The sequence below is a fragment of the Myxine glutinosa genome, chromosome 1 (genome assembly GCF_964187855.1).
Source record: "Myxine glutinosa chromosome 1, kmMyxGlut1.1, whole genome shotgun sequence".
Classification (NCBI taxonomy): domain Eukaryota; kingdom Metazoa; phylum Chordata; class Myxini; order Myxiniformes; family Myxinidae; genus Myxine; species Myxine glutinosa.
Genome location: NC_136261.1, coordinates 22,786,681 through 22,800,021, shown reverse-complemented (window position 1 = coordinate 22,800,021; position 13,341 = coordinate 22,786,681). Strand labels below are relative to the sequence as shown.

The 13,341-nt window shown below is 41.7% G+C and overlaps 1 protein-coding gene across 12 annotated transcripts in view; it reads left to right on the top strand.

The window, feature by feature from the left end:
• The first annotated feature begins 9,325 nt into the window (after positions 1-9,325).
• Positions 9,326-13,341, top strand: part of LOC137421786 (uncharacterized) — a 99,765-nt gene continuing 95,749 nt past the window's right edge. For 3 of the 12 annotated variants that reach the window (XM_068108203.2, XM_078768310.1, XM_078768214.1), the window contains exon 1: positions 9,326-9,425. In XM_068108203.2, the coding sequence (XP_067964304.1) occupies positions 9,388-9,425 (38 nt within the window). In that variant the 5' untranslated portion in view covers positions 9,326-9,387. Of the gene's footprint in view, positions 9,515-13,341 lie in introns of all 12 variants that reach the window. The other 9 variants (XM_068108209.2, XM_078768375.1, XM_078768410.1 and 6 more) reach the window with 6 other exon arrangements.

Genomic DNA, 13,341 nt, shown 5'->3' with positions numbered 1-13,341 from the left:
TTTTTAGTGATGAAGCAACGTTTCATCTAAGCGGTAAAGTTAACCGTCACAATGTGCTCATATGGGGACTAGAGCATCCACACGAAACTGTAGAGCATGAGCGTGATCCCCCGAAAGTGAACGTGTTTTGTGCCGTTTCTCAAATAAAGGTTTATCGCCCTTTCTTTTTCGAGGGAAAAACAGTTACGGCGCAAACCTATCTCAAAATGCTGCAGAACTGGCTCTTTCCACAACTTCATGAAGATTCCGATGACTTCATTTTTCAGCAAGACGGTGCACCGCCACATTGGCACCTGCAGGTTCGACGTTTTCTAAATGACACACTGCCTCAACGTTGGATAGGTCGCACGGGGCCCCAAGACTTGGCGCTAGACTCTTGGCCCCCAAGATCCCCAGACATTACACCCTGCGAATTTTTCTTGTGGGGATACGTCAAAGACCGTGTTTTTGTGCCACCATTAGCGACTAATCTGGATGAACTCAAAAACAGAATCACGGCAGCGGTGGTTTCAGTGAAAGAAGACACTCTGAGAGACGTTCGGGACGAATTCAACTACCGTATCGTCTCGATGTTGTTCTTGCAGCAGGTGGAGGGCACATAGAGCATTTATAAAATGGTTAGTAAGACTTGATAACTCATAAAACCGTTTGTAACTTTTTGTGTAATTGTAACATGTTGCCATCGTGAAATATACTGCTTTGAAATTGGGTCCATCTTTTTGAAACACTCTGGTGATGAGAGATGATGAGGAGAGGAGGATGAGGAGATGATGATGAGGTGTGAGAGGGGGAGGGGTCGTAGAATGGTGGGGGCAGAGGGGTATGAAGGGAAGCAGGAAGGAGTGCGGTACTTAACTTTGAGAGAAAAAAAAACTTTGATCGACATGGACTAGTTCAGACAACACACAACCTCACCCAGGGAACCGGAAACGGAAGTCAACTGTGGATGAAAGTACTCCACCAGTACTCCATCAAGCTGCGGATGAAAGCGTTGTAGGTGGATAGGAGCTCAGGTGTATTGAGGAAGGATTTGCACGACGGAGGACGGATGCCGAGTCAGCGGCTGGTTTTGGAGGCCAACTTTGAAATGTGGTTTGCCAAAGAAAGAAAGATCATGGCTGATAGTGAGACCCAGGAGTTTGAATGACTGAACTTCTTCGAGGATTGTTGAGAAAGTAGATCGGAGGGTTTGCCGGATGGTCCTTTCAGAGAGAGATACTTAGAGGTTGCAACTTATCTCAAGCGAAGAGTTTGTAAAATAAACTCCAGCATGTTATAATGGTGTAAAGAGTTGGCGGTGAACAGGTTCAAAAGGAACTAGGCCAGAGGATGCGCCGAGGCACACAGGATGAAGCTGATAGGCCATTGGCATCGTAAATGTCCTCCAAAGGTGAAAGCCTTGTATCACCGAAGTATAGAGAAGAGTCCAAGTGTTCCGGTCAAGGTGTGTGAGAGACGTTGAAGACGGGACCTTCAAGTGGTTACATGAAGACTATGAGAGAGGAGGAACGGGAAACCTGACTTCTCAATAATGCGCCAGCACGGATATGCGAGCTTTGAAGTCGTCTCCGAGACAACAGGAGTGCAATGTCTAAAGCATAGATTCGACGAGTAGAGGGAGTTCAGCAAATGATACGTCACTGGTTTTGATAGCCTGGTGTTGGCTTAGCGGTTTGGGTGATGGCTTGGGATCCTAGGATCCTGAGTTTGAATCCCGGTCGATCATTGAATTAACGCAAAGGGAGTTGACTCAGCCTGTCATCCTTCCGAGGTCAGCAAATTGAGTACCACCTCACTGGTAATTGGGGCACACAAACGAGCTTCCAGAGGAATGATGCAACAAGCAGCCACAGGCTCAATACAAAACAACAACTGGTTTTGATTATATAAGAAGTGAAGCTGACTCTCCATCAACCATCGTAGAGCAGCGTGAAGTTGGTCCTTTGTGGTGAGGGAATGGGGGCATCGCAGGACCTCCTCAGGCTTGCATACAGAAGATCCCCAATTCCTCCTCTCCTGGGTTAGTCAGCCAGTCCCCCATGCAGCGGGAGACAGGGATTTGCAATCGTGTGTGTCAGTGTGTCATTGTGTCAGTGTGTCATTGTGTCAGTGTGTCATTGACATTGATGCAGGAGAACGACCAGGAGCATGATGCAGTCGGGTGCGATAACTCAATAGGACTCGGGCCGAGCGAGTTTGTACTTCCGCAACACGCTTTAGTCCACTCTTCACGATCTGAACGGCCCTCTCAGCCTGGCCATTGCTGGCAGGCTTGTATGAAGCAGATGTATAATGCTCGATGCCATTTTTCTTGCAAAAGCTCAGGAACTCTGCACTGGTATAAGATGAGCCGTTGTCCGATACAATGCAATCAAGAATACCATGAATGGTGAATATATTGTGTAGGGCTTCGATTGTAATGCCTGGGCCTGTAGAGGGTACAACAACAGCCTCAATCCACATTGAGTGGGCATTAACGATGACAAGGAACAACTTACGTAAGAAAGGTCCAGCATAATCAGTGTGTAACCTCAACCAAGGTTTACCTGGTCATGACCACATTTCAAGTGGTGCTTCCAGCGGTGACTTAGCATTAACCTGACATGTGTAACAATGGCGTCTGCAGGTTTATATGTTTCTAACTTTGGCCACCACACGTGAGCTCTGCCTATAGTTTTCATAGCGACCATCCCAGGGTGAGCATCATGTAGTTCTGACAATATTGTCTCATGTAGTTTAGGTGGGATGATGATACGACTCCCCCAAAGGAGGCAATCCACGTCAACTGACAACTCGTCCTTCCTGTTTAGATACGGTTTACCTTCACCTGCACAAGATGACCAATCACCCGACAGGACACAGCGTCTGACATGTGTTACGTATTACCTCCCCAAACCCCGGTTACGGTGCACCTCAGAGTCTGGAGCGGGAACACGGCAGAATGATTTGTATTCTTGAGTGTTCTACTAAACCATGGTAAAACCACACCAATGCACTTGTAGAACAAAACAAGTAATATTGTATTCACACCAATGCACTCACATACACAACAAGAAAAAGAGCAAGCAGAGATTGCAAACCCTCGCCAGGATGTATTTTCAGTGGTTTTTAAGGATTTTGTGTTAAAACAAATATGGCAGCCGAACCACGTGACCGATGACGTCATCATCATTTTTTTCTCCACCAATTTATGCCTACATGACGCTCAAGAAATTTCATCTTGTTCGGATGAAGTTTTGTACTTGTCAAATTGTGACGTCATAATGGAGGCACCTATGACATCATCATTAACATATTTTATTCCCCATGGAGAGTTCTTTACAATGAGCCATGTCTCAATGTTTTCTATTCAGCGTTTTCGGAGATATATAGGTGCAAAGTTTTTTGGTTTTTACAAGATGGCGACCGAACCATGTGAACGATAACGTCATCATTTTTTTTTTTTCTGCACCAGTTTATGCCGACATGGTGCTCAAGAAATTTCATCTTGATAGGATAATGTTTTGTACTTGTCAAATTATGACATCGTTATGGAGGCACCTATGACATCATCATTAACATATTTTATTCCCCATGGAGAGTTCTTTACAAAGAGCCATGTGTCAATTTTTTTTTCTATTCAGCGCTTTCGAAGATATAGAGGTGCAAAGTTTTTCGATTTTCCAAGATGGCGGCCGAACCACGTGACCGATGATGTCATAATTATCATAAAACAATTATACAGGTGTAGTTGCACCTATGGTGAAAATTTCCTGTCAATCGAACAAACGGTTGCAGAGAAAATCATATTTATTCTGTGTGGACAAACAGACAAACAGACAAACAAACGGACTCAAATGCAATACCGTCTCCTCCGGCGAGGGTAATAATAACACTATTAAAGAAAGTACACTGAAAATGTCACTTACATCACATGAGCAATACATCTGATGGTACCATCATTCCCCAATGCTCTCAAAGCAATAAACTCACGATACGCCAAACGTAAATAGAATGTAACATTCCCCAAAGTGCATGCACTAATCTCCACGCGGGGTGAAGATCGAGTTCGGGCAGAACGGCAAATCAATAGGCACGTATTGGCGCAACTGTGGATGAGGAGTTACGAGGTGAGAGGTCGCTGTGGGAATTGAGCCGATAGGTAAACCAATGGCAATCAACACGATGAGGTCGATATGAAAAATCCCAATGGCAAAACAAGATGCACCAAGCGGACAGCCTCTTCTTCTTAGAGGACAAAATGGCGTGTAGGCCTGTAATGGAGGCGCTTGATTTCTCAACGATGACTCACACTAGGTGATAAAACCTGAGACACAGGTTTAATTTCACTTGCAATATATGACGATGTCGCAACCAATCCCTTTCACGGGAAACCTCAACTCATTCGCCACCAATATATAAAAACAAGTCCGCTCGCATCCTTGATATGACTCACAGCTCTCAACCTCCTCTCTCTGCCCCATCTCGATCTCTCTTCTTCCGGGTCTCTTTGCCGCGTTTTCCTTTTTCCTTCACAAACATATATTTTTACCTTTTACTAAAGTCATCTCCATTTCACACAAAAATCTTAACAACAATATTACCTGAAACTAAAAATCCGACAAGTCTATAATAACAACAAAGGTGGAAGTGACGGATCCGTAACATATGTGACAATGTAGGATCATCGCTCGTACCTCTTGCAATTTGCTTTGCAGTGACAGGTGCTTTCTCATGAACAACCAGAGACGGCAGGTGAACAACATTACCAGGTAGAGGTGGTTCCTCAATGGTTTTCGGAAGCGGCAGACAACTCGATGCGTCTGCACAATACATTTCATGTCCTGGCCTGTACACAAGCTTGTAGTCATAACCAGCAATGGTTAGAGCCCAGCGACGTACCCTACCAGATAAAGTCGGTGATACCGCCTTATCTTCCCCCAACAGACCGAGGAGAGGTTTGTGGTCAGTTTCCAATGTGAAATGTCCGCCATAAAGGTACTGGTGCATTTTACCTCCTCCCAAAATGCAAGAAAGTGCCTCGCGCCCAACCTGCCCGTACCGACGTTCATGTAACATGTGCTCATAAGCGAAGGTCAAAGGTATTGAAGGGTGCTTGGACTGGGGGAGCGATTTTTTTTTGCGTTTTCAGATGCTTTCAAGTTACCTCTGCCACCAAAGGTGGATGGAGGTTCTATTTTCACCCTTGTCTGTTACTTGGCAAATGTTTTTTGTTGTTTTTGCCAAGTATGTTGATCGCTCCGGTTTGTGTGTGTGTGTTTGTCTGTCCACTCACTTATACTTGCCTACAGGTCACACTTTTTAACCGATCTTCATGAAACTTCACCAAATGGTAGAGTTTCTTGTCCGACAAAATCCTATATATTTTTGAGGTCAAAAGGTCAACATAAGCCAAAGGTCAACCACTTTTTTCAAATTTCGAATATCCTCAATTTTCATCAGATTGACTTGAAATTTGAAGAGGATTTACATATCGGCTAACTGAATTCACCACCAACTATTTTTGAGATCAGCATAGGCCAAAAGGTCAACATAGGCCAAAGGTCAACAACAATATCAAATTTCTAAAATCCTCAATTTTCATCCGATTGATTTGCAATTTGAAGAGGATTTACACATCGGCTAAGTGAATTCAACCACCAACTATTTCTGAGATCAGCATAGGCCAAACGGTCAGCATAGGCGAAAAGGTCAACATAGGCCAAAAGGTCAACAACAATTTCAATTTTTCTAAAATCCTCAATTTTCATGCGATTGACTTGGAATTTGAATGGGATTTTCAAATCAGCAAACTGAATTCAACTAACAACTATTTTTGAGATCAACATAGGCCAAAAGGTCAACATAGGCCAAAGGTCAACCACTTTTTTCATATTTCTAAAATCCTCAATTTTCATCTGATTGACTTGAAATTTGAATAGGATTTTCATTTCAGCTAACTGAATTCAACCACCAACTATTTTTGAGATCAACATAAGCCAAAAGGTCAACATAGGCCAAAGGTCAACAACAATTTCTGAATTTCTGAAATCCTCAATTTTAATCCGATTGACTTGAAATTTGAATAGGATTTTCATATCAGCGAACTGAATTCAACCACGAACTATTTGTGAGATCAGCGTAGGCGAAAAGGTCAACATAGGCCAAAGGTCAACCACTATTTTTGAATTTCTAAAATCCTCAATTTTCATCCGATTGACATGAAATTTGAATTGGATTTCCATAAAGGGGAACTGAATTCAACCACCAACTATATTTGAGATCAGCATAGGCCAAAATGTTAACATAGGCCAAAGGTCAACAACAATTTCAAATTTCTAAAATCCTCAATTTTAATCCGATTGACTTGAAATTTGAATAGGATTTTCATATCAGCGAACTGAATTCAACCACTAACTCTTTTTGAGATCAGCGTAGGCGAAAAGGTCAACATAGGCCAAAGGTCAACCACTATTTTTGAATTTCTAAAATCCTCTATTTTCATCCGATTGACATGAAATTTGAATTGGATTTCCATAAAGGGGAACTGAATTCAACCACCAACTATATTTGAGATCAGCATAGGCCAAAATGTTAACATAGGCCAAAGGTCAACAACAATTTCAAATTTCTAAAATCCTCAATTTTAATCCGATTGACTTAAAATTTGAATAGGATTTTCATATCAGCGAACTGAATTCAACCACTAACTCTTTTTGAGATCAGCGTAGGCGAAAAGGTCAACATAGGCCAAAGGTCAACCACTATTTTTGAATTTCTAAAATCCTCTATTTTCATCGGATTGACATGAAATTTGAATTGGATTTCCATAAAGGGGAACTGAATTCAACCACCACCGATTTTTGAGGTCCACATAGGACAAAAGGTCAACGTAGGCCAAAGGTCAACCACTTTTTTTCGAATTTCTACAATCCTAAATTTTCATCCGATTGACTTGAAATTTGAATAGGATTTTCATTTCAGCTAACTGAATTCAACCACCAACTATTTTTGAGATCAACATAAGTCAAAAGGTCAACATAGGCCAAAGGTCAACAACAATTTCAAATTTCTGAAATCCTCAATTTTAATCCGATTGACTTGAAATTTGAATAGGATTTTCATATCAGCGAACTGAATTCAACCACGAACTATTTGTGAGATCAGCGTAGGCGAAAAGGTCAACATAGGCCAAAGGTCAACCACTATTTTTGAATTTCTAAAATCCTCAATTTTCATCCGATTGACATGAAATTTGAATTGGATTTCCATAAAGGGGAACTGAATTCAACCACCAACTATATTTGAGATCAGCATAGGCCAAAATGTTAACATAGGCCAAAGGTCAACAACAATTTCAAATTTCTAAAATCCTCAATTTTAATCCGATTGACTTGAAATTTGAATAGGATTTTCATATCAGCGAACTGAATTCAACCACTAACTCCTTTTGAGATCAGCGTAGGCGAAAAGGTCAACATAGGCCAAAGGTCAACCACTATTTTTGAATTTCTAAAATCCTCTATTTTCATCCGATTGACATGAAATTTGAATTGGATTTCCATAAAGGGGAACTGAATTCAACCACCAACTATATTTGAGATCAGCATAGGCCAAAATGTTAACATAGGCCAAAGGTCAACAACAATTTCAAATTTCTAAAATCCTCAATTTTAATCCGATTGACTTAAAATTTGAATAGGATTTTCATATCAGCGAACTGAATTCAACCACTAACTCTTTTTGAGATCAGCGTAGGCGAAAAGGTCAACATAGGCCAAAGGTCAACCACTATTTTTGAATTTCTAAAATCCTCTATTTTCATCGGATTGACGTGAAATTTGAATTGGATTTCCATAAAGGGGAACTGAATTCAACCACCACCGATTTTTGAGGTCCACATAGGACAAAAGGTCAACGTAGGCCAAAGGTCAACCACTTTTTTTCGAATTTCTACAATCCTCAATTTTCATCCGATTGACTTGAAATCTTAATAGGATATGCACATCAGCTTACTGATACCACCCACCAACTATTTTTGAAGTCAACATCAGCCAAAAGGTCAATATAGGCCAAATTTTAAAAAATTGTCAATTTTCATCCGATTAACTTAAAACTTTGAAGACGATTTGCATATCAGGTCACTGAATTCAATCACTAATTATTTTTGAGGTCAAAAGGATGCTCTACGAGTGCCATTCTACTTTGTTCTGTTTTTCCAAGTCCCACTCTATGGGTGATTTTTCATCTGTCTGTCTGTCCATTTGTCAACAAATTATCTCAAAAAGTTGTGGACGGATTTGGACGAAACTTGTTGGACAGGTTGTGTGTGTGACAAGGAAGAATCGATTCGATTTTGGTGAAGATCCGGACCCGGGTAGTAGAATTTCTAAAGTGATTCTTCACCATTGAGTGATATGACCAACCAGGTGGAGGTTTGCTCTCTACTGAGTGCCGTTCTAGTAACTTTTAAAATAATTTATACCACATGAGACCAGCTCAGGAAATGGCATTTCCTTCCTCCCTTCTCAGCACAGAATATTACGTCGTTCTCATCCCCCCCCCCCCCCTCTTTCTTTGACGCAAACTGTCGGAGTCTCTTATCTCGTGTTGTTTTCGTTGCCGAGGCCCCTGCGGCGTAGCGGTGCCATTGCGGCCCAACAGGACATACAAGCCAGCCACAGCAATCTTCACAAAAGCACGATTAAATGAAAATACTGGTCTGTAAACAACTTCACCCCAAATATTTGGAGATACGGTGACGGTGCAGGGCCTGCAGGGGGAGCACCATCCTTGGGTTAGTTGGGTACATTGAAGATTTCCTTCTCGAAAACACGAAGCTATTGTGCACCTGTGTGCTGGCTACCTTAACTTCAAGAACGTACATGTGACGGTCTATTACGTTAATGCTAAAAATATGACTAGTGCAGTTTTGAGAATATAAGTAATGTATGTAGTCTAACCATATGAGGAAGAAGAAGAAGATATACAGGTACATGCATTCAATGGCTAATTTGTTTCTTTTTTTGTCGAAGTATATTCTCAGCGAAATATATACAAAAAAGCAAATATTCTCAAATGTGTACATTGTTTTTACAAGCATCCGCTAACCTTGTATTTCTGCGATGTCCGATGTGGACTGCGCCTTTGAGACTGAGAGATGCGGTGTATTGGTGCGGTGCGTTGGTGTCTCTTATGTAAATAGAGTTTATTTTTAATAGCAACCTATTGACTGAAATGTCGCTTAATGAGAGATACATCCGTCACCTGTATATGACGTAAACGTTTATAAAATGAAGAATTGCACTGCAGAGAAAAATTCGGAAGAGCACGTGGAATTGTTTGCATCACCGGATATCCGGTTGCTTCACTGCATTTTGGCTTGACCCCCTCCCCCAGACATTCTCGATGCTGTTCCTGGCAGAAAGTGTGGCGCACGGAGCACGGTGGGCCAAACGATTTGTTTGAGTGCTGTTTGAACGTGCGAGAGTTTACTTGAGGTGTTTGTGCAGTGTGACGTCAGCTTTTGGCGTTTGTAAGTTTAAATTATATATATAATATATATATATAAAAATATATTTTCTCGATATAATTATAATGGCGGTTTGAAACTACCGCGAGCTTCGCGTTCCTCGGCTGAGGTGTCTGGTGTGTTCAGCTACAAAGTAGCGAACTAGTGCTTGCTTGAATGCTTAGGCCGCTCTGCGAGCGCGCCACAAGAAACTTGCTTTGGTGACTGAACAGACCCCTTGAGTTTACGCGGTGTTCGTGCATTCTGAGAATTTTGAAGGAATGAGCTGTACCGCGTTGAACTTGCGAGGAAGATGAACTATACGAGTATGAGTAGAATGCGGGCATGCTAAACATCGTCCGGGCCGGAGACAAAATGTCCGAATCTATGTGCACTGTGCAGGGCCAGGGACCGACACCGACGGCCTCCAAACCCCTCAGCTCCGCACCTCTCCCCCAGTACGCCCCGCCCGTTCGGACGTCCCGCCCTCTCGTACTCTCCGCCCTCTCGTACGCCCCTCCCCCTCGTACGCCCCTCCCCCTCGTACGCCCCTCCCCCTCGTACGCCCCTCCCCCTCGTACGCCCCTCCCCCTCGTACGCCCCTCCCCCTCGTACGCCCCTCCCCCTCGTACGCCCATACAACTCTCCGGACGGTATTCGTGCCTTTATTTAATTTCCGCTCAATGCGATACGCTCTTCAAACTCTTAACCTGAACCGATTTTCAACATTTAAACGGCGGAATTGAGTTTAACAGCAGCTCCGACTGCAAAAAAGGTGTTTATTTGTTTAAAACAAACTCGTCTCAGTCCGGGCTGTGTTTCGTGTGGCCCATATAAAGTTAGAAAATAATTGGTAAATGGCTAATAGTAATAATTTGAATTATCATTCACATGTGGAGGATTGTGTTTGACGGACTCGGAGAGGTTCCATTTTATCGTCCGATAGTCTGAGATATGGGCATGTTGGTGGGTATAGGGGAAGTTTGCATTTGGTTGGGGGATTAACGCACGTGCGTGCCCAAGGCCCCCCGCGAATTCAATGACGTCATGCAACCCGAGATAACGAGAGATTGTGGTTCATATCTTTGTGACTGGGGTAGTTTTCACTTTACCGACAAAACGTAGGCCTATCGCCTTGAGTGCTGATGATAAAGTGCGTATACTGTATAGGGAGGGAATGTTCGATCCATCTCGAGGAAAGAAAGCATTGTCACGTGATTTATATATATATATGTATGTATGTGTTTTGTTTTGTTTTCGCAAGCTAATCTCCTGATTCTGAACGGTGAAAGATAGGAGGAAACCTCTAATACAAAAAATGTCGGGTCGGGCTCCGGGAAGGTTATAGGCTCGGTGGCGAGGCCGGTCGAGGCCCACATCGGCCGGGCTGGGCCCATTTCGCAATTAAAAGCTGAGCTGAATTATAGTAGTCAATCTTCTACGGCCGCGAGTAAAAGCTGAATTATAGTTGTAAATTCATTCAAAAAGAACCCGGGCAACGCCGGGTCCTTCGGCTAGTATATATATATATTAAAAAACCTTTACTTACCCCTGATATTTAACGACAGGATTATTAGAAAATTAAGGGGTGAAGTTGGTATTAGAAAAAGCAGGTAAAGTGGAATTTTACTCGTTTAATGTACACAAATGCACCAATAATCACAATAAGAATGGTATAATTCCTCATGTTAATACATATCTATATTGTTTTGCAAATCCACTTTATAATCTCGTGTGTGTTAGTGTGTGTGTGTTAGTGTTGGTGTTATACGACAACACAATAATTAAGATCAATTACCTTAAAAAAAAACTGAAAAGTTTGGCAAATTGTGAACAGATTAATGGAAGAGGACGATCAAGAGTAACTCCCATTCCAACACATGGAAGCAATTCTGGACATAATTGATCATAAAATGTACAAAGAGAAACCTAAAGAATTGAATCGTAGAAAAAAAACAACATCAAAATTATGTTTGACTAGCAGAAGTACCCGGCATTGGGGGAGGCGGGGGAGGGGAGGGGAACGGGGGGGGGGGGGGGGGGGGAGCGAGCGAGCTCCTTGGCAAAGCGAGCGATTTTTTTTTTTTTTCACAGCGTCATAGCGATTTTTTTTTTCTATAGCGGTCATAGCGTTTCATGGCGTCATAGCGATTTTTTTTTTCATAGCGTCATAGCGTCATCACGTGATCGCTCTGAGCGAATCATCGCCCACCTGCTCTGATTCCGTTGATTCTGTGCGCTGAAATGCGCTGAGGTAAATATGAATAAAAAATATGGATCGTCAAATATTTTGAGTTCGGCCATGTTCGTCCCACGCTCAATGTCTATGTCAAATATCAAGCACATAAGCCTCTCCGTTTAGGAGTCTATCGGTAACATTAAACACACACACACACACACACACACACACACACACACACACACACACACACACACACACACACACACACAAACACACACACTGTTTTATATATATAGATAACAAAGGGGTGGAAATGATCAATATCGAGAAAATACTTCAACAGAAGGAAGTGTGGAATAAACTTCCGGAAACAATACAACAGAGAGAGCGACGAAGAGTTTTGTACACTTTGGGAAATTCAATTCGGGGAAATCTTCAACTACAAGGACACTGTACAATCTATAGATATAGAGGAATTGGTAAATAACACATCATTGTAATTGTGAACATTCCGTATTTAAAGATCCACATCACAGGTGATCTCAGAATAGTGAAAGATAAAAGATTACGTGCATTACTTACAAAAGGACCAAATTATAGAGAAAATAAAAGAATAAACTGGAATAAAGCAATGGAACTTACAATGATGGGATTGGGCGAATGGATGAGAGAACAAATTGATGAACATAAAGTACCAAACACACAAATGGCTTTATGGTTGGAGGAGGTAGAGAAACGTGTGAAAAGGAGAGTTGTTGATTTGAAAAGAAAAGTTCGAATCAATAATCGGAAGGCAATTTTAAACAATCCAGAGACACGTGATTGTTTTAGGCAGCTTCAAACACAATATATTATTGTTCAAATTGACAAAGCAAATAATAATATTGCATTTGCATGTAAACCATTCTATATTCAAACACTTTTTGAAGAATTGGGCTTCGACACGGGAATTTCAAAGACCTACAAAATAAGTGAAAAAATGAATGAATGATCGTTTTAAGGCCATTTTCCCCGCTACAGCGGGGGTTAGCCTTGTGGGCCCCATGACAATCATGGCTCCCTGTTTGAGGCAATGTTTTTATGTTTGTGTTTGTGTTTGTTTGTGTATGTAATGTTTTACCTACAAAATAAGTAACGATAACAAAACAGACTTGACACAACACCATACAAATCACTCAAAGGCGAGAAGACTGTTGGTTCTGGATAAACACCATAAATTACCATTCATTTACTGGATCCCAAAAATGCACAAACACCCTTGTAAGATGAGGTTCATCATCGCAAGTAGAGAATGTAGTTTGAAACCTTTGTCGGGTTGTATAACAGTGGCGATGAAACTAATCTATAAATGCTTTAAAAAACTACCATGAAAAAAGTGAATTTTTATTCTAGTATTAAGAAATTCTGGATCATTAACAATTCCAAACCGGTAATCGACATTATCCATAACATTAATAACAAGAAAAAGAGCAACTAGAACGGGCACTCGGTAGAGCGCATACCTTCGCCGCAGCTACTGTTCTGTACTTGGCATGGGAGTGTAGGGAACAGAACAACAAAAATACGATTTTGACCTTTTCGTGACCTTGACCTTGACCTTTGACCCGATTGCTCCCAAAATCTAATCAAATGTGTCCCGTATAATAACCAATCATCCCACCAAATTTCA